Genomic DNA, 26670 nt, shown 5'->3' on the forward strand with positions numbered 1-26670 from the left:
TGCCAGAGGCCCCGCCCTGCCGCGCGGTATATCCGCGGCGGAGCTGGCCCCCTTGGCTCACTAAGCCGGCTGTTCTGGGGCCCATAGGAGCTGCTCGAGAGGCGATTGTGCGGCAGGATGAGTGCAGACTCGGACCCAGTGGTCATCGTCTCGGCGGCGCGCACCATCATAGGTGAGTGGAAAGACGGACCTGGCGTGGGGTTTGAGCCGTGAGCTAGGCCTGGCCTGCTCGTGGGGACCGCCTTCCGCCGCACCCTCAACCCACCCACCACAGGGCCTCCGGGACGCTCAGAACCCCGCGCCTCGCGCCTCTGCGGCCGGCCGGCCTTCCCTGCCCATTCCTCGCTCGCTCTCATCTGAGTGTTCTGATTGGCGTCTTGGGTAGGGCCACCGCGGCTCCTTGCCCTCCTATTGGTTGGCGGGGAAAGACGCTTTGCCGCGAGCCCCCTGATTGGCCAGCCACGGGAAGCACCATCTCAGCCTTGTGGCCACAGGGGGCGGGGTCGCTGGGTGGTCTGAGTTGGCGCGGGGCGGGTGGGGGACGCCGGGCAAGGGGGTCGCGTAGCTTAAAAGGAGAGTTAGAATTGTCCTAATGTCCTTAGCGGTATATAGATTTCAAAGGCCCTGGGCACGCTGGAGTGGGCGCCTTCTTTTGTTAGGGAAGCTTTTGCCCGCGCCCATCAAGCTCTGATTTGGGGGAGTGAATGGGTAGGTTTCCCGCGGGTCCGCAGTCTCTCCGCACACACTGGGGACTGCCTGCCTGGGGTTCGACTGCTGCGCGTCCCCCGCGCTCCTCTCTCTGCCCGTAGTGGGGCGTCTTTTCCGAGGGAAAAAGCACCGGCCCGCCGGCTCCCCCAGCGCCCCAGGCTCCCTCTCCATCGACCTCGTCTTCCCTTCTGTTCTAGGCTCCTTCAATGGTGCCTTATCGACCGTTCCTGTCCATGACCTGGGCTCAACTGTCATCAGAGAGGTCCTGAAAAGGGCCGCTGTGGCTCCCGAAGAGGTCTCGGAGGTCATATTTGGACACGTTTTGGCAGCAGGTAACTGCCTAGATCAGGGTTATTGGAAGCAATAACCTCTCCTCCCCCTGCTCCCTACTTCACACACAGAAACATGTGTTCTTGCCTCTATGCATTTCATCTATTAGAATGTCTCCTGTCGCCTTCTGCCAGGCCCCATCAGTAGCTTCTCTCCAACTTAACCCGAGGGTCTTTAATATACTTTTCCTGGTCGATCCTACATCTCCGTCCTCCGCTGCCTTTTCATTCTTTAGAGGCAGGACCAGCCTGAGGTATGGGAGAGGATGCAGGGCCTTCTGTATTTCCCTAGTTTCTCACATTCAATAAAAATGCATTGAATTCTTCTGTGTCCCGCTCTGTGCTGGGTGCTGGGACAGGGCTCCACCGGCACAAGTCAGTCCTTGGCCTGCACCGGGTTCACTTCTGTGCTGGCCTGGTGGGTGGCTCCCAGAGAAGGGTGCATCACCCCTGGAGGGGCTGCTGTAGATGAATCTCAGGAGTGTTCCAACTCACTTCTGATTCCCACTAGGTTTACAGGCCCACACCCACTGACAATTCCAAGTTAGTTATCCATAACTAGTGCTCATTCAGAAGCACAATAAATTCTAATTATTCCTAGTGATAATGGTGTCACACTCACTGCCAACTTTTGTCCTTACTGTATCCGAGACCCAAACCATTTTTCTGTACATTTACTTTGCAGTTTTGTAGTTAGTTCCTCTTCCTAGTTCTCCTTTTTCACTCTGTCCTCATGGGCTTTAAGGTTGAAGCACATTACTTTTCTCCTGACTTTCCAAGGCATTGGAGTGTTTGAGTCACACCCTCAGGTGTTAACTCATTTTTTGGAACACTGCCTCCTTTCTTCCCAGACCCAAGCTCAGACTTGTTCCGTTGCCGTAGGGTCCTCCACTCCAGGTTTCTCTGTTACCTCTTCCACATCACTTTTCTCCTCTTGAGAGACTGAGTAACGAATACAGGATCACAGCCTTGAACCCACATCTGTCCTACTCTTTAAGCCCCGGTCCCCTCCACCGTTGTGTAACTAATATTTACTGAGCAACTGCTGCACTCCAGACTGCCGGGGTCCTGCCCCGGCTGATGCAGGGTGTTCGAAGGAGAGACGGCCTAGGCGACTATTTATATGCTAATTAGAGATATAAGAGTAATAGAATGAGGATAGCTCAGTAGGAAAATTCAGTGGAGAAAAGAGGCTGAGTAGCTTGGTTTACGCGGGAGACCAATAAAACTTCAAGACAAGAAGTTTGCACCACTTATGTAGGCCGCAGGCGCCCTCTCGAATAGTGGAAGGTGCCCCACCCTAGACACCTTCTCGAGTGGGTCTTAGAAGCCCAGGCATAATTAGTAAGCATGGTGGGTTCCGCGCTCCAGATGGAGACTTCAGCCAGAATGTGAAAAGAAAGACATGGGGAGACCAAGCGCTGGTGAGCAAGGCCCATAGCTTTATTTTTAACAGGGGCTTATATACTCTAAGTTACACATAGAGGATAATAGGGGATGCAAAGTCAGCAGTTTTTGATCCTTATCAAAAACCAGGGTTTCTTTCCTGCAAATTTATCGTATACAAATGGTTTAGGTGATTTACATCATCTTCTGGCCAGAAGGCCTATTAACATTTTTTGACTCTTGACAAGGACTTATCAACAAAGACTTATCTTCTCTTAGAGTAATTATTTTAAGGTTTGGCGCCATCTTCCGAAGATAAAATTGCATTCCTATAGGGCGGATGTGTAATGGGTTTACAACAAAGGAAAGAATTTATTACCTTAAGGGTCTAAAGTTACTAACACCAAGGCCACTACTTATTTTTTCTACATACCAACTATATTAATTAATACACATTCAAGGATACAATTCAGGGGATGTGAAAACTTGGCAACAAGCATTGGCTCATCAATGAAATCCTTTACTAGTCTTATTCTGACAGTTTCTAACTCTCTGAGAGGCTCTAAGCTATTTGAATATCTTAAGCTTCCCGTGAGACTGTAAACAATCGTATGCATAGCTGTAGGAGTCCGGGTAACTTGTCAGGCGAGTTAGAGAGCCATCTGAGGGGTTTGGATTTAAACACTCCTAATTGCCCAGGAACTTTATTAATTGGAGCTGTAAGTTAACTCTTTGACAGAGAGAGCGAGATGGTGGTAGGGGACAGCCCCCAGTAAAGTCAGAGGTGAGAGCACAAAGCAATAAAGTAGGCAGACTCTGGTTTTTGGGGGGCACATGCTCGAGAATATCCGGGGGGACTCCTGAGGCTCGATCCCGCCTTTGCGTATGCTGAGCCTCCTTCCTCATGACCTTTGTCACGACTGGAATGCCTCACCGGCTCCCGGCACCAGACATTATCAACTGACAAACAATGTTCATGTTAGATGGAAATCCTCAATTCTCACTGAGTTCACTTTCTGCTAAATGCAGACCATTAATTAATTCTGTTTGGCACTCATTTCTTAACTCTAAGCAAGATCCTCTGGAGTAGGAAATAGCTAGCCATTCCAGTATTCTTGCCTGGAAAAATCCCATGGACAGAAGAGCCTGGTGGGCTACAGTCCATGGGGTTGGAAAGAGTCAGACACCACTGAGCAACTGAGCATGCACGCACCTAAAGATGGGGATTATGAATAAATGCATACTTATTTATACATACTTATGTGGAAGGAAATGGCAACCCACTCCAGTGTCCTTGCCTGGAGAATCCCAGGGACGGGGGAGCCTGGTGGGCTGCCGTCTATGGGGTCGCACAGAGTCGGACACGACTGAAGCAACTTAGCAGCAGCATGTATGAATAAATACATACTTCCTTCCCTGAAGGAAGTGCCCACAATTGAATTGTGGAAAAATATTTGTCAGTTCTGATTTTGTACGTGTCTTGTTATATAACCAGTTAATCATGGTGTGATCAATGTTAAGCAAGTAAAGAGGTGCTTCTTAGTAGAGGTTTCCTAAGTAGAGGAAACTTTCCTAAGTTTAACTTCCTACTAAGAGGTTAAACCTTAGTAGAGGTTTAACCCTCTTAATCCTCCCAGGCTTTCCAGGAGGCTCAGGGGGTAAAGAATTCGCCTGCAATGCAGGAGACGCAAGTTCAATCCCTGGGTTGGGAAGATCCCCTGGAAGACGGCATGGCAACCCACTCCAGGATTCTTGTCTGGAGAATCCTATGGACAGAGGAACCTGGTGGGCTACAGGCCATAGGCTTGGAAAGAGTTGGACACGACTGACTCGAATGAGCACACGTGCACGCTTACCCTCCCAGGTATCTTAAGCCATGATGAAGAAAGCAAACAGCCCTAGTGAAAAACAGGAATAATGCCAAATTTCTGCCCTATTTTTTTTCCATGTGTGCTCATTCAAGTACACACTTGATCAAAAGATCAAGCAAAAGATCAAGAAGACAGTTCCTTCTTACAGTATTAATAACTTTGTGGAGGAGGAAGCTTATATTCATGAAGTTTCTATGGGACAGCACAAGAGAATATGTATTCAGGGGTCAGACCGGGACAGGTCCATACAATTCTCTGCCTCTCTCAGCAACTTGACTTGGCTGGGAAGTGGCCGGAGACCCAGTTGGCAGCCTCTTGAACTCTGCATGCACTTTCATCCCAACATGCTGTCTTTCTCTTTGGCTGCTGAGTGGCCTCTGTGATTCTTCTTCCAGGCTGTGGGCAGAACCCTGTTCGACAGGCCAGTGTGGGTGCAGGAATCCCCTACTCTGTTCCTGCATGGAGCTGCCAAATGATCTGTGGGTCGGGCCTGAAAGCCGTGTGCCTCGCAGCCCAGTCGATAAGGATAGGAGACTCCAGCATCGTTGTTGCAGGAGGCATGGAAAATATGAGCAAGGTAAGGCCTCTGAAGAGACGGCACCCCGACCACTCACTGAGGAACTCTGTGCATTGCCACAGCAGGGTCGACTGATGGTCTGAAAGCTGGAACCAAACAGGGAGCAAGAAAAATTTGAATCGAACCTTGATCCCTGCCTGCATGTTAATTATTCACAGTGATGGGGAAATTCAAGTGAAGAAAAAGCTGGTCAACCAGTGTGATGTCCTCAGTTTTACATTTCTTTCTCATTGTGAGGAAAAGTCAAAAACCAGGTGTTGCGCTCACCTTCCTGCACGGGACAAAGGGTATTCCTGGGGACCACAGCCTGTCGACCTTTTGTAGGTACACAATGTGGAAGAGAGGACCCACTGAGTGGTGCCCATCTCCAGTGGGCTTGCCAGGTGGGATTGGCTTCACCAAGTTCCATCCCTCCCGCTGACACAGTGGGGGAAAAGGAAAACATGTATCCCCTGCTTCCTGCAGCAATTCAAGGTCTCCCCTGGGGAACCCCTGGGCAGAGGCCGATTCAGCCCTCCTTGCTCAGGCCTGGGAGGAGACAGGGTGAGCGCAGCAAGTGCAGAGTGATTCTGGTGGGGCCGTAGCAGCACCTGTGTGGTGCTTCATGGGGTGCTTTCACACATGCGGTCATAACAGCCCTTGGTTTGGGCTTTATTCCCAATTTACAATTAAGGAAACTGAGGTCCAGAGCCAGGACTCAAAATAGAGATCTTCAGACTCTTCAGTCTTTCCTTTCTAGCTGCTGTTGAGTTGGTAGGAGTTGAGAGGGGGCTTCCCTGATAGCTCAGTTGGCAAAGAATCTCCCTGCAGTGCAGGAGACCCCGGTTTGATTGGGAAGATTCCCTGGAGAAGGGATAGGCTACCCACTCCAGTATTCAGGCCTGGAGAATTCCATGGACTGTATAGTCCATGAGGTTGCAAAGAGTCAGATGCGACTGAGCGACTTTCACTCTCAAAAGGAAATCCTTTGAAATCCCTCCACTGAGAAATCTCTCCCCATCGGTTAATCAGGCAACCTGATTATTCTCACTCTAGGCATTGTACGTCCCATCGAAATAAGGAACACATTGTTAGCATCACTTAAGCCCATTGATCAGCTCTTTGTGTAACAAATTGCTGGTTGCTTTGGAAGAATAAATGAGGTTTTTAAAGAAATAGGACAATATTCACAGGTTTATTTGATGGAAAGCTGCAAATGCATAGGGAAGAGAGTTACAGGTGGGTTTCCAAGGGCAGGTGGGGTGGAGTAGCCTATTAATTCCAGGGGTCTTCAGGCCCTGGGCCCTCGGTGGTGAGGAAGATGGGCTGGAATGGAGAAAGGTCACAAGGGGGACTCGGTGAAGACTGAGGAACCACTGGATGGTTTTGAGGGGAGCCTAAGGAGAGGACTAGTTACAGCCACGCCTAATCCATCTGTATTTCTTGTTTCCAGGCTCCTCATTTGGTTCACTTGAGGACGGGAGTCAAGATTGGGGAAACACCGCTGGCTGACAGTATACTTTGTGACGGGCTCACTGACGCATTCCACAACTACCACATGGGCATTACAGGTCAGGCGGACGCGGCTGAAAACATCCCGACTGTAGAAAGGTTAAAAGGTCTCTAACATTTGGTTTTGCAGCTGCTTTTCCTCTTTAAGGGTAGGGACCGAGTCCTCATCATTTTGTATCCATGATGACGGGGATAGTTGCCATTTGATGTTGGGGAAATATTCCCTCTCTCCTTTGTGACTCCTTGATTGTCGGGAAGTTGGTGGTGGGAAGAGCCTCAGAGTTCCTCTGGGTCAATCTCTCATTTTATCATATGAAGAAACAGGGCTCACAAATAGTGGCTTTGTGGCAAAGGCAAAATCAGAGATAAGCTAGTACTTCTGGTATCGAACTCTGTATTCGTTGCAGTACACAATCAGGTTTTCATCCACCCACAAGGCTTGCAATATTTCAACTGTCTTTTCATTATTGTATTCATTATGGTGTTGACCATCTGGTGATGTCCATGTATAGAGTCTTCTCTTGTGTTGTTGGAAGAGGGTGTTTGTTATGATCAGTGCATTTTCTTGGCAAAACTCTATTAGTCTTTGCCCTGCTTCATTCCGTATTCCAAGGCCAAATTTGCCTGTTACTCCAGGTGTTTCTTGACTTCCTACTTTTGCATTCCAGTCCCCTATAATGAAAAGGACATCTTTTTTGGGTGTTAGTTCTAAAAGGTCTTGTATGTCTTCATAGAACCATTCAACTTCAGCTTCTTCAGCATTACTGGTTGGGGCATAGACTTGGATTACTGTGATATTGAATGGTTTGCCTTGGAAATGAACAGAGATCATTCTGTCGTTTTTGAGATTGCATCCAAGTACTGCATTTCGGACTCTTCTGTTGACCATGATGGCAACTCCATTTCTTCTGAGGGATTCCTGCCCGCAGTAGTAGATATAATGGTCATCTGAGTTAAATTCACCCATTCCAGTCCATTTCAGTTCGCTGATTCCTAGAATGTCGACGTTCACGCTTGCCATCTCTTGTTTGACCACTTCCAATTTGCCTTGATTCATGGACCTGACACTCCAGGTTCCTATGCAATATTGCTCTTTACAGCATCGGACCTTGCTTCTATCACCAGTCACATCCACAGCTGGGTATTCTTTTTGCTTTGGCTCCATCCCTTCATTCTTTCTGGAGTTATTTCCCCACTGATCTCCAGTAGCATATTGGGCACCTACTGACCTGGGGAGTTTCTCTTTCAGTATCCTATCATTTTGCCTTTTCATATTGTTCATGGGGTTCTCAAGGCAAGAATACTGAAGTGGTTTGCCATTCCCTTCTCCAGTGGACCACATTCTGTCAGATCTCTCCAGCATGACCCGCGCATCTTGGGTTGCCCCATGGGCATGGCTTAGTTTCATTGAGTTAGACAAGGCTGTGGTCCTAGTGTGATTATATTGACTAGTTTTCTGTGAGTATGGTTTCAGTGTGTTTGCCCTCTGATGCTCTCTTGCAACACCTACCATCTTACTTGGGTTTCTCTTACCTTGGGTGTGGGATATCTTTACGGCTGCTCCAGCAAAGCACAGCCATTGCTCCTTACCTTGGACGAAGGGTATCTCCTCACCGCCGCCCTTCCTGACCTATGTGGGATAGCTTCTCTAGGCCCTCCTGTGCCCGCGCAGCCATGGCTCCCTGGACGTGGGGTTGGTCCTCCCGGCCACAGCCCCTGGCCTCCAGCGTGGGGTTGCTCCTCCTGTCCGCCGCCCTTGGCCTCAGGGGTGGGGGCGTGGGGTAGCTCCTCCTGCCCGCCGTCCCTGGCCTTGGGCTTGGGGCATGGGGTATCTCCTCCTGGCCGCTGCCCCTGACCTCGGACGCGGGGTAACTCCTCTCGTCATCGCCCCTGACCTCGGATGCCAGGTATCTCCTCTTGGCCACCCCCCCCTGACCTCTGACGCGGGGTAGCTCCTCTAGGCCGTTCCTGCGCTGTCGCAGTCTGGTACTCTCTGCCGCTGCCCCTGACCTCCGACGTGAGGTAACTCGTCTTGGCCGCCGCCCTTCGGGTATGGGGTCCTCCCGGCTTCTGCCCCTGACCTCGGACGTGGGGTGGCTCCTCTTGGCTGCGCTTTAGCGCGCCCTCTTTGCAGCCAAAGATGGAGAAGCTCTATACAGTCAGCAAAAACAAGACCAGGAGCTGACTGTGGCTCAGACCATGAACTCCTTATTGCCAGATTCAGACTTAAATTGAAGAAAGTGGGGAAAAACACTAGACCATTCAGGTATGACCTAAATCAAAGCCCTTATGATTATACAGTGGAAGTGAGAAATAGACTTAAGGGCCTAGATCTGATAGATAGAGTGCCTGATGAACTATGGAATGAGGTTCGTGACATTGTACAGGAGACAGGGATCAAGACCATCCCCATGGAAAAGAAATGCAAAAAAGCAAAATGGCTGTCTGGGGAGGCCTTACAAATAGCTGTGAAAAGAAGAGAAGTGAAAAGCAAAGGAGAAAAGGAAAGATATAAACATCTGAATGCAGAGTTCCAAAGAATAGCAAGAAGAGAGAAGAAAGCCTTCTTCAGCGATCAATGCAAAGAAATAGAGGAAAACAACAGAATGGGAAAGACTAGGGATCTCTTCAAGAAATTCAGAGATACCAAAGGAACATTTCATGCAAAGATGGGCTCGATAAAGGACAGAAATGGTATGGACCTAACAGAAGCAGAAGGATTTAAGAAGAGATGGCAGGAATACACAGAAGAACTGCACAAAAAGAATCTTCATGACCCAGATAATCACGATGGTGTGATCACTGACCTAGAGCCAGATATCCTGGAATGTGAAGTCAAGTGGGCCTTAGAAAGCATCACTACGAACAAATCTAGTGGAGGTGATGGAATTCCAGTTGAGCTATTCCAAATCCTGAAAGATGATGCTGTGAAAGTGCTGCACTCAATACGCCAGCAAATTTGGAAAACTCAGCAGTGGCCACAGGACTGGAAAAGATCAGTTTTCATTCCAATCCCAAAGAAAGGCAATGCCAAAGAATGCTCAAACTACCACACAATTGCACTCATCTCACATGCTAGTAAAGTACTGCTCAAAATTCTCCAAGCCAGGTTTCAGCAATATGTGTACCGTGAACTTCCTGATGTTCAAGCTGGTTTTAGAAAAGGCAGAGGAACCAGAGATCAAACTGCCAACATCCACTGGATCGTGGAAAAAGCAAGAGAGTTCCAGAAAAGCATCTATTTCTGCTTTATTGACTATGCCAAAGCCTTTGACTGTGTGGATCACAATAAACTGTGGAAAATTCTGAAAGAGTTGGGAATACCAGACCACCTGACCTGCCTCTTGAGAAATATGTATGCAGGTCAGGAAGCAACAGTTAGAACCGGATATGGAACAACAGACTGGTTCCAAATAGGAAAAGGAGTTTGTCAAGGCTGTATATTGTCACCCTGTTTATTTAACTTATATGCAGAGTACATCATGAGAAATGCTGGACTGGAAGAAACACAAGCTGGAATCAAGATTGCCGGGAGAAATATCAATCACCTCAGATATGCAGATGACACCACCCTTGTGGCAGAAAGTGAAGAGGAACTAAAAGGCCTCTTGAGGAAAGTGAAAGTGGAGAGTGAAAAAGTTGGCTTAAAGCTTAACATTCAGAAAGCGAAGATCATGGCATCCGGTCCCATCACTTCATGGGAAATAGATGGGGAAACAGTGGAAACAGTGTCATACTTTATTTTTCTGGGCTCCAAAATTACTGCAGATGGTGACTGCAGCCATGAAATTAAAAGACGCTTACTCCTTGGAAGGAAAGTTATGACCAACCTAGATAGCATATTCAAAAGCAGAGACATTACTTTGCCAACAAAGGTTCGTCTAGTCAAGGCTATGGTTTTTCCTGTGGTCATGTATGACTGTGAAGAAGGCTGAGTGCTGAAGAATTGATGCTTTTGTGGTGTTGGAGAAGACTCTTGAGAGTCCCTTGGACTGCAAGGAGATCCAACCAGTCCATTCTGAAGGAGATCAGCCCTGGGATTTCTTTGGAAGGAATGATGCTAAAGCTGAAACTCCAGTACTTTGGCCACCTCATGGGAAGAGTTGACTCACTGGAAGACTCTGATGCTGGGAGGGATTGGGGACAAGAGGAGAAGGGGACGACAGAGGATGAGATGGCTGGATGGCATCAGCCTCAATGGATGTGAGTCTCAGTGAACTCTGGGAGTTGGTGATGGACAGGGAGGCCTGGCGTGCTTCGATTCATGGGGTTGCAAAGAGTCGGACACAACTGAGCGACTGATCTGATCTGATTCATTATGGTGATCTGAATAACCATTTGACCTAGAATAAGCCAAAACAATTGGAGAAGGCAATGGCAACCCACTCCAGTACTCTTGCCTGGAAAATCCCATGGACATAGGGGCCTGGTGGGCTGCAGTCCGTGGGGTCGCTAGGAGTCGGACACAACTGATCGACTTCACTTTTTCACTTTCATGCATTGGAGAAGGAAATGGCAACCCACTCCAGTGTTCTTGCCTAGAGAATCCCAGGGACTGGGGAGCCTGGTGGGCTGCCGTCTATGGGGTCACACAGAGTCGGACACGACTGAAGCAACTTAGCTGCAGCATCAGCAGCAAGCCAAAACAATATCGACAAAATAGGAAACAGGGAGGTTTGATCTTTGGTATTACCACTATAGCTTGCTCCAAGGCTCAGATGATGGTTAGTGTGTTTTTAACAATAAGGTATTTATAAATTAAGGTATGTACATTGTTTTTTTATAGTGCTATTGCACACTTAATACACTGCACATACTGTACAGTGTAGAAATATGGTGGATATCACTTTAATCAAGTGAGCAAAGTTGACATAACCTGAGATAAACTCCAACATGTATCCTGATAAGATACATGAAAAAATGTAAAAATGAAAAAAATATCATCATCCAATACTTTCCCACATTATATTCTAATGCGTTAGAATATTCTAATGTTATATTCCAATGTGTTATCTTGAGGAAACATCAGGAAAATCAGGATTGGTGACATCTGACAAAGGAACTGGCCCCTACCCTTCAAAAATACCAAGGTTAAGAAACATGGAGATATGCTGAGGACCAGTTGCAAATAAAAACTGAAGAGATTGACAGTGAAATGCAGTGTGTGATCATGGATTGGATGATACTGAACAAATTAGCTATAAAGGGCATCCCTGGGACAACAGGTGGACCTTGACTGTAGACTGAGCGTGGAGATAACAGTATTTTATGAGTGTTGCATTTCCTGATTTTGGTAGCTGTGGTTATGTAAGAAGCTGGCTTTTCTTGTGGGGAAATAATACACTGACATTAAAATTTAGAGATAAATGGGCATGATACCTACAACTTTCCATCAAACGGTTCAGAAACCAAATGAGAAGGCAAATGGGGCCAAAAAATAGGAACAATTGGTGAAGCAGCAAGAAGGAAATTTCTGAAAGGTATTTTATAGAAAGGAAAGCAGAAGGAAGGCAGCAAAGAAAGAAAACGGCTTCTTAAGAATCCTTGCAACCTTTCCACACCTGGCGGGAGGCAGGAGTGCCACAGAGGACTGTCTCAGCGCACCAGCGGGCCCGCCGGTGTTGGCCATCAGTGCTTGAGCCAGCGCCAGAAGCCGTCCTGAAAATGTTTGTTTTTCTTTCACAGCTGAAAATGTGGCCAGACAATGGCAAGTGAGTCGAGAAGACCAGGACAAGGTTGCAGTTCTGTCCCAAAACAGGACAGAGCATGCACAGAAGGCGGGCCATTTTGACAAAGAGATCGTACCAGTTTTTGTATCTTCTAAAAAAGGTGGGTGTGTCAATCGTAAAGGTTTAAAGGTCAACAGGGCTGTCTATAAGGCAATCATTACTAGTCTATAAGAAAAGCATTCATAGTCCAAAGGATACCATACAGGAATGTCTGTGCATTGTTATCTTTTTATGTCTCTCAGGATGCAAAGAAAAGCTGTATTCAGGGTCGATCTGAACATGAGGTGGGGAGGAGGCTCTCCTGGCCCGCGGTCTCCCCGAGGCTGTGTAGGTACAGCGGTTAACGAGACAGGCGTGCTGGCCCCCGGGGAAGGCAGCAGCCCACCTTTCTGCCCCTACCAGTTCTCTCTTCAGAAGCGACTGTCCATTCATTTCTGTTGCTTCTATGTGCGCTTCATATTTCTTGAGGGTGTCATCTTTTGGGGTTACTTAGCTCTTCTCCAACACAACGGTCAAGTTCTTTTACTGACTGACATCAATTATGTCCAGCCTTTGTGAGAGACTAGCTTTGACACCCTAGACCCAATCAGCTATAACCAGCCAAGACCTATACCCCAAACCTTAGCAACCTCTTACATGAAGAACTCCCTGTGACTGCCTTCCTCAGAAAGGGCTGTATTGGTATGGAAAACACTGAAGACGGTACTAATGTAATGTCACAATAATTTGTATTACTGTGGACTTTTCTATTAGAAGTATTTTATAATAAATTTTTCTTCCAAATGTGAATCTTTCTGTATCACATTTGAGGAATCCATCATTTCTAGTACCCTGACTGCCATCTTTGTACTAATCTTGGGTCATTTATTTTCTTTTCAGGTCTTACTGAAGTTAAAACAGATGAGTTTCCTCGCCATGGGAGCAACATGGAGGCCGTGTCTAAGCTAAAGCCTTGCTTCCTTATGGATGGAACAGGAACTGTCACCCCAGCTAATGCTTCAGGTTAGATTATTTGAAGGGCGGTTTGGGGAATACCATCTTCTGCAAGGAGTACCATGTACTAAGATTCTTCTTTTTTGGATGGGGGTAGGGGGGCTGTGCCTGTGGCTCGTGGGATCTTAGTTCCCTAAGCAGGGATCAAACCCATGCCCCCTGCATTGGGAGCACTGAGTCCTGACTAGTGGGCCACCAAAGAGGTTCCTGTACAAGTTATTCTAAAATCTTGTTTCAGTTGCTTTAGGGAAAAATGTAGGTTTGACCATTTGTTTCTTTATATTAGACTCATATATAATATACCGAAAAATGGATTTGGCTTCCCTGCAGTATCCTAATGGGACATACACATGAAAAAAGCCAATCAGATTTTATCTACTACCTTTGTGCTTTTCCAAAACCAGAAACTCCGATAACCTTCTGTGATGTCTGGGCTACTTCTTCCACTTCATTAATCTCCTGTCCTCCAGTGCTTCCATCTTCCTGTTCTTTCTCCCGTGGAAATGTTCTGTAATCAGTTGTATCAGATTGGCAAACCTACCATTTCTAATTACACTGTAAAGCCTAACAGTACATGACTTTGCCAAGATGTGTTAAGGCTGACTTAACTCACGTCTCCTGGTGTTAGAGAAAGTAGACACAGCTACTTAACGAGGATGGCTTCCTATTTACAGGAATTAATGACGGTGCTGCAGCAGTGGTTCTTATGAAGAAGTCGGAAGCTGGCAACCGGGGGCTCACACCCTTAGCACAGATAGTTTCCTGGGCACAAGCAGGTGTGGAGCCTTCGATTATGGGAATAGGACCAATTCCAGCAATAAAGCAAGCTGTGAGTTTAATTTTCAGTGTTGGTACCTGTCCTTTGTCGCCAAAACCTCTATGGGAGCACACCCGTAACTTGTAAATGCTTTATTTCTGTCTTCTTCAAACCTTTGCTCAGATCCTTCCCACTCCAAAATGCTGAAACGAGGCTTGATTTTGTTTTCATCTTTATTCCTATCAGGTTTCACCTGCGTGTCTCTGAGCCTTCCAATTAGCCTTAAATGTGCTTATTCATCTAGTTTTCGCTGTTCTTTACTAAAAGAGCAGCCAACATTTGGATCACGTGCTCCATAACCTCATGCGGACCTAACAAATGTAACTGGTTCAGATTAACTGGGCAGTTTTTAGATCCTTCATCACACAGTATATATCCTGCTTTTACATCTACAACAAAGAATGGTTCCGCCTGAGTTCTTAAACCTCTGTTCAATTTAACCTTTCCTTTAGGTTGCAAAAGCAGGGTGGTCGCTGGAGGATGTTGATGTATTTGAAATCAATGAAGCCTTTGCAGCCCTCTCTGTTGCAATAGCTAAAGAACTTGGATTAAACCCAGAGAAGGTAAGCATAACCAAGCAATCCTGAGAACTTGCAAATGAATGTTCACAGTGCAAGAAATTGCATGCGGCTGTGCGTTCATGCGTGCTATTGTGTCTGATTTTTTGTGACCCCATGGACTCCTCTGTCCATGGGGCTCTCCAGGCAAGAATACTGGAGTGGGTTACCATGCCCTCCTCCAGGGGATCTTCCCCAGGTCTCTGGCATTCTGCTGCAGTGCAGGTGGATTCTTTACCACTAGCACCACCTGGGAAGCCCCAGTTTTAAGGCTGTCAACACCAAAATACAGGCTATGTCCCAAGTCTTGGCCATACAGTAATGGGTGGGCACTGGGTGGGTTCCTACTGGGACTCCAGGGAAGGTGACATTTTTTTGCTTCCTAAGGCAAAAAACTTACCTGCATTAGTTCACTTCCCACAGAAAGAGTGCATTTTAAATCTTTGTTGTGGGATAGCTCCTTGACCAGGGACTGAAACCAGCAACCTCCTGCAGTGGAAGGGTGGCGTTTTAACCACTGGACTGCCGAAGAATTCCTGTATTTAAAATCCTTTAAACTAGTCAGAATGAATGGTACAAGAGTAAAATCACTTCCTAAGCAACTGAAGTAAAAACAGAATTTGAGAAGGTAGTTTACTGGTATGACATTAATGATTTTGATTTTATGTCCAGAGAAAACTATAAATGATACAAATCTTTCTGCCCCTCAGGTCAACACTGAAGGAGGAGCCATAGCCCTGGGCCATCCTCTTGGAGCATCTGGCTGTCGGATTCTTGTCACCCTGTTACACACACTGGAGCGCAAGGGTGGACATCGTGGTGTTGCTGCCCTATGCATTGGGGGTGGGATGGGAATAGCAATGTGTGTTCAGAGAGGGTGAAACTGCTGCCCAACAGCTAATTCGGCTGAGTTAAACTAAAACCACAATTGCATTTTTTACTAATAATACTAAGTCATGTGAAACCAGAGGACCAAAGTGAGGGTGGAAACTATCTCCCACTTCACAAGGAACACAAGACTCGGCAGCCTGTTGCATTTTAATGTGTAATATTCGAGGTACAAGCAAGCTGCATCTAACATTGTCATAAATAAAACAGATCAGGCATCAAGGGCTCCAGAGTGAACAGCATCTTCATAACCTCCATGCTTATCATCTTTGCTTTCTGGGTGTAATTTAATAAGATCATCAATTCGAAGAATGGTAATTGCAGCTTCAGTGGCAAATTTCAAGCTCTTAACTTTAACTATGGTTGGTTCAAACACCCCTGCTTGTTTGTTGTCACGGGGTTTACCATTGACCAAGTCAAGACCAATCCTGCAATTTAGGAAAAAAACAATTGAACAGCCTTTTCCGTAATTCGTATCCATCCCATTTTACCCCTTTAAAAGCTGGCTTACAAATGCCAGCTATTCCATTAAAATGTTAACCTTGGGAAACCTGAGGGCAGATCCCTTTAAGTAACTAATTATGGATATACAAATTCATCACTGAAAGAGGTGTAGAAAGCCTAGGTGGAAGTCAGATATTTCTAAATGCCACTTAGTATCTTAAAGGGAGGCTGCTTAAAAATAGGCATGGACCACCCAAAAATAACTTCCTCTTTCTGGGGAACCTTCCTACTGTACATAAATGACTACCTAGAGAGAGGTGAGGAATCATTTGGTAACTAAGACACACCAATGCTAGTAATCACTAGTCACCCCCTTAATGAGTTTAAGAAGAAAAACCAAACTACCGTATATGATACACAAATGACAATGAAAAAGGGAGCGTATGCTTACCATTTTAGATTTTTTCGTTCTGGGTTAACCTGAGCCTCGTTATGAAAAGCTCTTAATTTTGCAACCAGATCTGTGGAGTCCTGGGCAGCATTAACTGCCAGAGTATTAGGAATAACAAGAAGAGATCTTGCAAACTCCGCAATAGCGAGCTGTTCCCGGGAGCCCTAAGAGGAAAGACAATGAGGTGTCTTCACAAAAGAAAGAAAACCCAAAGCAGCAGCTTATGAACCAGAACAGGCTTCAGGGTGTTCTCACCATGCTGGTCGCGTAGTTCTCCAGGTAAATGGAAAGGGCCGCCTCTACAGCGCCCCCACCTGGGACCACAGACTTTGACTCCAAAACTCTCTTCACCACACAAAGGGCATCGTGTAAGGAGCGCTCCATCTCGTCACACATGAAATCATTTGCGCCACGTAAGATGACCGATGCAGAGGTACGAGCCTTAGTGCTATTTAAAACAACAGCGATAGTCTTTAACAGTAGTAAGTCCATGAAGAAATTCACTACTACTTACACAGGACATTTAGACAGGGAAGCAATGTCTAGACCATGGAGAAGAGATGAAATGGTAACTTCACCTCCATTTACAAGGGCCCAGTATTGTTTTATCCCATGCGTATAACTGCTCATATCACTGAAGGACTATAGCAGCAAATAAATGGGAAGGTGATCTGTTTTTACTCAATAATAAAATCTGTACAGCCTTACAATGTATGAAGTAGCTCTTACTTTTTAATTAAGATCAGTTCATCATCACAAATTCTCTCCTGTACCACTTCTTCTGCTTGTCCCAACATTGAAGCTTCAAAAGTTTCTTCGCCTTCCAAATTGGCCAGCGTTGACAGAACAGTTGCTATTAAAAATAATTATAAACACCTGTAAGCACTGTTCTCTCGTGAATATTTTCAACCCTGCTTTAAACATTCAGAAACATGGAATCTACCATAGAAGTGACACATAATCTCAAGTTTAAGGCTTACAGTAAGACATTCAAGGAACCATCCTATCCTAAGAGAACGATGTCACTTCGAGGTGAAGAACACTGAAGAACTTTCCCAGTTACAAATGCACAAAAGATTTCACACATTTGTACACAAAGCATTAAGGAAGTTTTCTGGATCTGCTTATCTTACCATCCAACGTAAAAAGAACATGACAGCTGGCAGGAGACATACCTCCGGAAGCTTTAGCAATGCGTTTAAGGTCCCTTTTTAAAACTCTTCGAACTGCCATAGCACCAGCCTCCACAAAATACTTCAGACACATGTCGTCAATTCCACCAGTGGTTAGGATAACGTTGGCACCAGTTGCCAGGATCTTCTGGATTCGCTCCTTGGTGATGTCAGATTCTCTACAAAAATGCAGTACTTGAGTAGTAACCCAAAGTTATCTTCTGTATTTTTACTATTACATAAAGCTTGAACTTCCATTAAATATTTTTCATAAAATAACTACAGATTAAATGATACTAATGAGTCTCTCCCTTCTATGAGCAGAACTTACATCAGTCCAATTTACAGAAAAATTCAAGGAATTAAATACCAGTTAGCTCTCCCCACCCCAACTTTAGTTTCTAACCAAGAATGGCGCCTAAGAAAGGAAGCTTGACGGACCTGGTAGGGAGACAAGACCATCAAGCAAACTCGAAGGCCAGTGTCACTTGCAATACACAATGCAATGCAGGGAGGACAAGCACACGAGAGCCACGTGTCCAGGCTGGCAGGGGGACAAGGAAAGCTTGACGGTCTGGAGTTGAGGGGTCCAGAGTTGGAACTCCAGGTAGGAACAGAAAATGAAGAACTCTGTAGCAATGTCAGAGTCTGAATTGGTAAGTTTTTTTTTTCTTTTTAATATTTTAAAGCGAGAGTAGTAGTATCAATCTGTGTTTTCAAAGGATGAAAGAATGAATACACTCTGAGGCAATAACTGGAGATGAGTCTATCTGATGTGAACAGATGGCCTTAACAGAGAAGGCAAAGCTTATGGCTTGGGTGACTGGGAGATTCAGCGATTGATTTCTGGAGTGAAATAAATACTAACAGGTTGGGGGCAAGATGAGAAAAAAAAGAGTTCGGTTTTCAACAAGGTGAATCTGAAGCCCCCATGATATTCAGGTGAAACTGCATGGGAATTACAGGCAAACTACGGGATACACAGATCTGAAAAACAGTCAATAAATATTTACTTATTCAAAGAACAGAGAATCTTTTTTCTTTTGCCACACCGTGCAGCATGTGGACTTACAGTTCACGGACCCCCTGGTGAACTCAAACCCGAGTCCCCTGTGGTAGAGGCTTGGAGTCTTAATTGCTGGACCACTAGGCAAGTCTCAAGATCAAAGAATCTTTATAAAGTGAAATGAGTTAAAAATGAACCTCACAATAAACCTCTCTACATCCTAGACAAATACTGTATGTATGTCAAAGCCACGAAACTAAATCATTCAGCCTCTACCTTTACAGACCTTACACTTTAAGACGTATTAATACATAGTTAGAAAATGTGGTAAGCCCCAGGAAGACAAACTGCAGTAACTCAAGGGACAGCATAATTCAGACTGAGGGGGAAAGAGAAGCATCTCTGAAAGTTACCAACTGAAAAACAAGTAAAAAAAATTAGCCAGTCAAAACAAGCAGGCAGAGAATGTTCTGGGCAGAGGAAGGAACATTCTACTCTTAGGGGCTGAAGCTCTTAAAGAAGGAGCTTGGTGGATTCTGGTTTCGGCTGTGCTAGACCACAGTGCAAAGAGCAGGTAAGGAACTGAACTAACCCAGAGTGATGGGAAACCTCCAAAAGGCTCTGGCCTTGCAAGGGGTAAGATCAACTTGGCTGCTGTGTGGGTAACAGCCTTGGAGGTGATGAGACAGGAACCAAGATGACCAGCTTGATACCCCTGGAACAGCTTGGGCAAGAAAATGGAAACGAAAAGTGGGTGAGTTTGAGATTTGATTTACAGAGAGACATCAAGTGGTCTTTGATAGGTTAGCAGAGAAAAGGAAAAAAAAGAGTTAAGGACATTTCCTAGTCTTCTTCCTCAGTAGAGGGGTCCCTAACTAAAACAGCAAAGAGCAGATTTGGGGGTATCATCACAAGTTCAATTTTAGACATAATGACTTTGAGATGCTTAAAAAACATTCAATCAATTCAAGCTCCAAGAAACAGATTCCAAGTCTCCGGCACAAAGGATGCAGTGGCCCAGGCACAGGACAGATGATGCAGAAGCAAAATGCTGCTCCAACCTCCAAGTTTTTCAAAAGTAGCCAAAGGCTTGATAAAGATCAAGTGAAACTGGATGTGTGTAGTGAGCTTCACAGCAGTGGTCACTAGTGATCTTAGCAAGTGGTTCTCCACTGGAGGAGCTGAAAAGGGCATAAGAAATAAAACACCAGAAAAGTTTTTGTGCCAATCACTCTTCTAACATCTGGCTATACAGAAATGAGGAAGGACAGGGAGTAACTGCAATAGGATGTGTACACAAGAGGCTTTTTTATTATATTTAAGGATAAAAGAGCTACAAGTGAAGTGAAAGTGTTAGTTGCTCAGTCATGTCTGACTCTTTGCGACCCCATGGATTATATGTAGCCCATCATGCGCCTCTGTCCATGAGATTCTCCAGGCAAGAAAACTGGAGTGGGTAACCAACCCCTTCTCTAGGGGATCTTCCCAATCTGGGTATTGAATCCAGGTCTCCTGCACTGCAGGCAGATTCAAGAGGCTTTTACAATAGTTAAGGATAAGAGAGCTACAAGAGGAATCTAGAAAGGAATGAAGAATAGAGTCAGTATTGAATATGCAGTTCAGCAAGAATAATCAATGAAGCAAGACTGTAAAAGCAGAAGGGAACAGGATCTCACACACTTATTCTAAAGAGACCGGCCTTTGAAGGAAAAAAGGACACCTTTAGATACCAGAGGAGAAACCATTGCAATGTTGGCGCACTGCAACGAAGACCCAGCACAGCAAAAAAATAAAAAAGGTACACTAGCTCTCTAGCATGTCAACCAGTAGTTAAAGACCATATGCACTGCCTAGTACCTGACAATGTCAGTTTTCATCTATTACCCCAATCTCTCTTAAGACACTGTCACCACATTTTCTAATTTCCCTGGCAGTTTAGGTAATATAATTAGACTTTGGTTAAAAATGTTAATTTTTAAAGTCTGATGGGAATACCAGACCACCTGACCTGCCTCTTGAGAAACCTATATGCAGGTCAGGAATCAACAGTTAGAACTGGACATGGAACAACAGACTGGTTCCAAATAGGAAAAGGAGTTCATCAAGGCTGTATATTGTCACCCTGCTTATTTAACTTATATGCAGAGTAAATCATGAGAAACGCTGGGCTGGAAGATGCACAAGCTGGAATCAAGATTGCAGTGAGAAATATCAATCACCTCAGATATGCAGATGACATCACCCTTAGGGCAGAAAGTGAAGAGGAACTAAAAAGCCTCTTGATGAAAGTGAAAGAGGAGGGTGAAAAAGTAGGCTTAAAGCTCAACATTCAGAAAACGAAGATCATGGCATCTGGTCCCATCACTTCATGGGAAATAGATGGGGAAACAGTGGAAATAGTGCCAGACTTTATTTCTGGGGGCTCCAAAATCACTGCAGATGGTGACTGCAGCCATGAAATTAAAAGACACTTACTCCTTGGAAAGAAAGTTATGACCTAAATAGCATATTGAAAAGCAGAGACATTACTTTGCCAACAAAGGTTCGTCTAGTCAAGGCTATGGTTATTCCAGTGGTCATGCATGGATGTGAGAGTTGGACCATAAAGAAAGCTAAGTGCCAAAGAATTGATGCTTTTGAACTGTGGTGCTGGAGAAGACTCTTGAGAGTCCCTTGGACTGCAAGGAGATCCAACCAGTCCATTCTAAATGAGATCAGTCCTGGGCGTTCTTTGGAAGGACTCATGCTAAAGCTGAAACTCCAATACTTTGGCCACCTCATGTAAAGAGTTGACTCAGTGGAAAAGACTCTGATGCTGGGAGGGATTGGGGGCAGGGGGAGAAGGGGATGACAGAGGATGAGATGGCTGGATGGCATCACCGACTTGATGGACGTGAGTTTGGGTGAACTCCAGGAGTTGGTGATGGACAGGGGGGCCTGGTATGCTGCAATCATGGGGTCGCAAAGAGTCGGACATGACTGAGCAACTGAAGATATTCACAGTTGGAAAAAAAAAAAGTCCAGTTGCATCATCTACCAAACCCTGCTACCCATTAGACTTTTTAGTTTATCCTTTGACAGTAATTTACAAACATGCCTTTCCCAAGGTCAAAAATGAATCTCTCAACGTACCTCTGTCTAATCTGGTCCAGTTTTTCAGGGTCTGTAATAACCACTTGTACACCAAGCTTCATTTTTGTTTTCTGCAGGCTGAAGTCAAGGCAAGCAATTTTTGCATTAACTATTCTCTTGGGCATGCCTAAAATTGAACATAACATTAAGTACCTTTACAATTAACAATGCTATATTTTATAAAACACACCTATCCTTAGAAAGAACTGCACAGATTTTAAATCGTTATAGGTAAACACACAAATTTAGATTTTATTACTTTTAACATTATAAACTAACACTCATGACATTAAACACATGTGCTTTCTTTTAATTGGCATCTTTCTTAATCATATGCAATTACATTACAAAGAAACTGGCAACACGATGTACCATTTCCTTTATCTCTGGGCTTCACTAAAGAATAAAAGTACACATGTTGGATAGTTCATCTGAAGATGGAGTAGATAATCCACAAATCGCTAGCTTTATCCTTTAGCACAATGGTTATATGACAAAGTGAAATCACAAGCCTTACCCTGGGATCCCACCACACAGTTGAGAGCATAGCCGTTGATGAGCATACTCTCCATCTGACTTCTGCCATGGGCTTTCAGAACATTAATGGAGTTGACTGGATAGCGAGGCTGGCCTCTGATATCTGTGTATTTAATAGCAAGCACAGCATCTACCACCAGGTTAGCGAAGAAATCACCATTTCTAAGCCAGCAGTTAAGGAAAACAAGAGACTTGGGATGGATAGTGGGCGCCCATGAAAATCAAGGGTAACACAAAGGCACTTCCCTTTAGCAATCTCACCAAAGAAACAAGCATGATATATGCCACTGAAATGTTAGAAAACTGTTTATCACCATCTGCACACTACTTTCACAATACTTTGTATTACCCTTCCCCGCGGAAAAAGGAAAATAGGCAACTTCAATACAGCATCATCTGGCACAAAAACTAACACAGGGTTTTACTTTTAAAAAGCCTAAACTTTATTAGACCACCACAAGGATACATTCCAATGACTTTGGAAGACATCGATGTCTTAGCAGCATTAATCAGGCAATCCCTTCCAAGCTCATCGGTGTTAATAATCAGATTTTCACTGATATAACGCACTGCTTCCCTGTTTGAAGTGTGGGGGAGAAAACAATTCACTACTCAGAATCTTGTTTTATCAGTGTGTCACAATATTTAGGGCATCAATGCTCTGTTCAGCCATTTCATATAGGAGGAGGACACGAGCAAATCCCCCCTCTTCAGATCACGGCAGTTCTTATCTATCCCACAAGCATAGCCACTAAAATCTATCAGGAGATAATGTGGTAGTCAAATGGGAAAAAAGGGATACTGGCCCTAGTTCTTATTTCAAGTGTTACTACACATACACTAAAACACAGCTTTATCAAAGTATAGTCATCAACTGGAAAATTCAAAGAAGAGACTCTAAACTATTACATCAAACAACAAATAAAATTTTTTCTGAATGTAACAATCTTACTTGCAAGCAAGTCGATAGCCACTAATAACTGATGTGGGATGAATTTTCTGTTTGACTAGTTCATCTGCATTTTTTAGAAGTTCTGCTGCAATAATAACCTGCAGAGAAAACATCCATTGCTCTCATGTTATCCTGACATTATGGGCAACACGTATGTACAAATACTAACACACATCAGATAATAATAATAAGAATGATAGGGGCAAAGAGATTAACTCCTTATTAGAAATCAGAAAAAGATAACCCTACACAGTATCTCATATGGAAATGGATAAAGCCAGATAGGAGTCAGCAAACTGTTCTGGCTCTTAACTAGAATAAGCTAGTTCTGCAGTAGAACAGTAGAGACGATTCATTCATTCCTTTTCAAGATGAAGTGCTTACATAGCTTTCAACATAAGCTAAATGAAGAGCCTGACAATTAAATGATCTGCACTGTTTAATTATTTATTTATTTTGGACACTCCACTCAGCATCTGGGATCTTAGCTTTTGCACCAGGGATTGAACTCAGGCTCTCAGCAGTGAAAGCTTGGGAGTCCTAACCACTAGACTACCAGGAAATGCCTGATCTGTACTATTTTAGATTGTTATTTAGAAAATCATCCTTTTACGGAGACCAAAAATTACGCTTTAATCAAAAAGACTTTAAAATTCTTGCCTGCATCTTTTGGGGGAAAATTAATTGTATTTAAAAAGCTTTGGTATCATGTACAAATTACTTAGCAAAGATCATTCTTTCAGAAGAGGTGGATTCCATTCTTCCATGGCTTAGAGATTAAACATTTCCCCACAAACCAGTGCTTTTTTTTAAGACAGCAAATTATTATTTTTTCCCCTCATCAAATATTAAGTGTTTCTACTACATCAGTGTGCTGGGTGATCTTCAAGGCGTTTATATCATGTTATTGATCATGTTTACCAACTCTCTCAAACTCCCGTTTGAACTCATGAGTTCACTTGTCAGCATTTAAAATATAGAAACATCTTGTTTTTTTTAAATACTTGGTAAGGTTTTAGGACTTTCTTCTGCGCCACAGGTTGTAAGAGAAAAAGAAAACATTTTTTTTCCCCTTTAAATGACTTACTTATGGTTAGGGCTTTATTTTCTGAAACTTTGATTTTAGGGGGGAAAAAAACACTAGTCCTCAGTTAGCAGTCTTTACCTACCACGGAGGTGGTCCCATCTCCCACTTCTTTGTCTTGCAGATCTGCTAGCTCACAGAGAACTTTGGCTGCAGGATGCTCTACCTCCAGTAGCTTCAGGATGGTTGCACCATCATTAGTAATGGTTACATCCTAAGAAATTTCCAGGGGAGAAAAAAATGACATAATCACCCACAGAAAGAGACTATCCCCTAAATTAGCCCAACCCTGTTATGATACATTCACCTTCTGTATACCTTCCAATACCAGCACTCTGACAAACACAAGTGAGATATTCATGAACTTATTCTTTAAAGTAATGAACATTACGTGTAGACATATACTCACACCAATGTCATCCACCAACATTTTATCCAAGCCAACTGGACCAAGAGAACTTTTCACAATATTGGCAATTGAAGCTGCAGCCATGACTGTAAATACAAAAAAATGTTTTTGAAAACTCAAGATTCCAAGAGACAATCATTTCGGTCTAAAAGAAGTAAATGACAGCCTCTGAATTTTCAAATTTATCTAATTTGTCCTAATCTGAAAATCAACCAAAAGTCTAATGTAAGGTGAGAGAGCACCCAGTAATATACAGTTTTAATTCAACTGCAGACAGGCACTAAGTGTTATTAAGAGTACTCACTTCATCACTTTAAAGAAAAAATAATCACCTACTAGTCCTCACTGCAGATTCTGCCACTCCACACAAAACAAAAAGATACCAGCCTTTTTCAGATTCTGGCAAGTTAAAAAAAAAGTTATTTAAAAAAAATTAGTAATTCGAATGTTCTGACTATACTTCAAATTTGCCCACGACAAAAATCAATAATCTATCAAATAACGGTAAGACTGACTGATTTCAACTGGTAAGATTCACAAGATCTGTGACTTCAAGCGACTCAACAACAAATGCTTTAACAGGTTAAAGTTTACTAGATAAACTCATTTCAAGTACCGCTTATGTTAACATTCAACTAAGATCATGGCATCCGCTCCCATCACTTTCTGGCAAATAGATGGGGAAACAATGGAAACGTGACAAACTTTATTCTTTGGGGCTCCCAGATCACTGCAGGCGGTAACTGCAGCCATGAAATTAAAAGACGCTTGCTCCTTGGAAGAAAAGCTACGACCAGCCTGGACAGCATCTTAAAAAGCAGAGGTATTACTTTGCCGACAAAGTTCTGTCTAGTCAAAGCTATGGGTTTTCTAGTAATCATGTACAGATGTGAGAGTTGGATCATAAAGAAAGCTGAGCGACCGAAGAATTGATGCTTTTGAACTGTGGTGCTGGAGAACTCTTGAGAGTCCCTTGGACTGCAAGGAGATTAAACCAGTCAATCCTAAAGAAAATCAGTCCTGAATATTCACTGGAAGAACTGATGTTGAAAGTGAAGTTCCAATACTTGGGCCACCTGAGGCGAAGAACTGACTCACTGGAAAAGATCCTAATGCTGGGAAAGACTGAAGGCAGAAGGGGACGACAGAGAATGAGATGGTTGGATGGCATCACCAAATCGATGGACACGAGTTTGAGCAAGCTCCGAGAGTTGGTGATGGAGAGGGAAGCCTGGCGTGCTGCAATCCACGGGGTCGCAAACAGTTGGGCCTCGACTGAGCGACTGAACAATGTGCAAGTCATCTGAATAGCGGTCTATGGTCACGCACTCATCAATAATACAAAAACAAAGCAGTTAGAGATAATTCTGTCTGGTTAACGGCCGTAAAACGAGACCCAGAGACGCCTTTCTGGACTAGAACCGAAACAAAAGGGCGGGCGCAGGGGCCCGGCCGGCAGGGACTGGAGGTGCGGCGGCACGTGCCGGTGCGCGGAACTCGCTCTCCCAGCCCCCGGCCTCCGCAGCATCCGGTCAAACCGCGCTACGCCCTCGGCGGAGACCCGCCGCGGGACGGAGAGGCCACCCACCACTCCCAGGGGCCCTGTCGGGGGGTAGAGAAGGGAAGCCACGAAGACGGCAACCAAGGCCGAGGTGGGGGTGAGGGGGACGCGCACCTCCGCGGGCCCGCCTTAGGCCTCGCTCAGACCCTCACCGTTCTGGGAGCGGATCGCCTCCCCAGTGCTGCGGTCCCCGAACACGGACAAAGGACCCTCCATCCTGGCGGCGGGGCGCACGTCGAGTTTCCCTCACACCGCGGGCAACCAGCGTCTCACGGTCCCCGGGCCGGGCGGTGGCCACTGCAGCCGCGACGGCGTGGAAAGGACCCGAGCGACGTCGCTCGCGGGGGCTGCTGGGAACGGCGCTCCCAGCCTCTCCCCTCCCCAGACACAGACCTTGCCGGGCCGCGCCGCGGGGCAGGACGGGGAACAAGGTGGAGAAGCGAGAGCGCGCCGGAAGTGAGCAGACGGAAGGGGCGGTCGCAGCACGTTCGCCCAATTAGAGAGCGAATGAGAAGGGCGCGAAGGTAGGAGAGCGGAAGTCAGTATCTTGGACCGCTAAAGGGAGGAGGTACTCGA

The 26670-nt window shown here is 45.0% G+C and overlaps 2 protein-coding genes and 2 non-coding genes across 4 annotated transcripts; 1 reads left to right on the forward strand and 3 right to left on the reverse strand.

Annotated features, from left to right (window-relative positions):
* On the forward strand, positions 1 to 15570 carry ACAT2 (acetyl-CoA acetyltransferase 2). The gene is made up of 9 exons (XM_070796482.1): positions 1 to 172; positions 906 to 1040; positions 4690 to 4871; positions 6304 to 6421; positions 12048 to 12191; positions 12971 to 13093; positions 13759 to 13913; positions 14354 to 14464; positions 15169 to 15570. The coding sequence occupies exons 1-9, from the start codon at positions 118 to 120 to the stop codon at positions 15337 to 15339; spliced, it is 1194 nt and encodes a 397-aa protein (XP_070652583.1). The 5' UTR covers positions 1 to 117; the 3' UTR covers positions 15340 to 15570.
* TCP1 (t-complex 1) lies at positions 15479 to 26508 on the reverse strand. The gene is made up of 12 exons (XM_070796481.1): positions 26247 to 26508; positions 24534 to 24619; positions 24210 to 24338; positions 23041 to 23138; positions 22555 to 22665; positions 22069 to 22250; positions 21552 to 21678; positions 17417 to 17592; positions 16971 to 17094; positions 16497 to 16689; positions 16242 to 16405; positions 15479 to 15774 (listed from the first exon to the last, which is right to left on the reverse strand). Exons 1-12 carry the CDS (start codon positions 26308 to 26310, stop codon positions 15558 to 15560), a joined length of 1671 nt encoding a protein of 556 aa, XP_070652582.1. The 5' UTR covers positions 26311 to 26508; the 3' UTR covers positions 15479 to 15557.
* On the reverse strand, positions 16778 to 16907 carry LOC139185026 (small nucleolar RNA SNORA20). The gene has a single exon (XR_011568618.1). It is a non-coding gene; the product is annotated as a small nucleolar RNA SNORA20 (small nucleolar RNA).
* Positions 22744 to 22880, reverse strand: LOC139185027 (small nucleolar RNA SNORA29). The gene has a single exon (XR_011568619.1). It is a non-coding gene; the product is annotated as a small nucleolar RNA SNORA29 (small nucleolar RNA).
* Positions 26509 to 26670: the final 162 nt, after the last annotated feature.

This window comes from Bos indicus, chromosome 9, assembly GCF_029378745.1.
Source record: "Bos indicus isolate NIAB-ARS_2022 breed Sahiwal x Tharparkar chromosome 9, NIAB-ARS_B.indTharparkar_mat_pri_1.0, whole genome shotgun sequence".
In the NCBI taxonomy this organism is placed as follows: Eukaryota; Metazoa; Chordata; class Mammalia; order Artiodactyla; family Bovidae; genus Bos; species Bos indicus.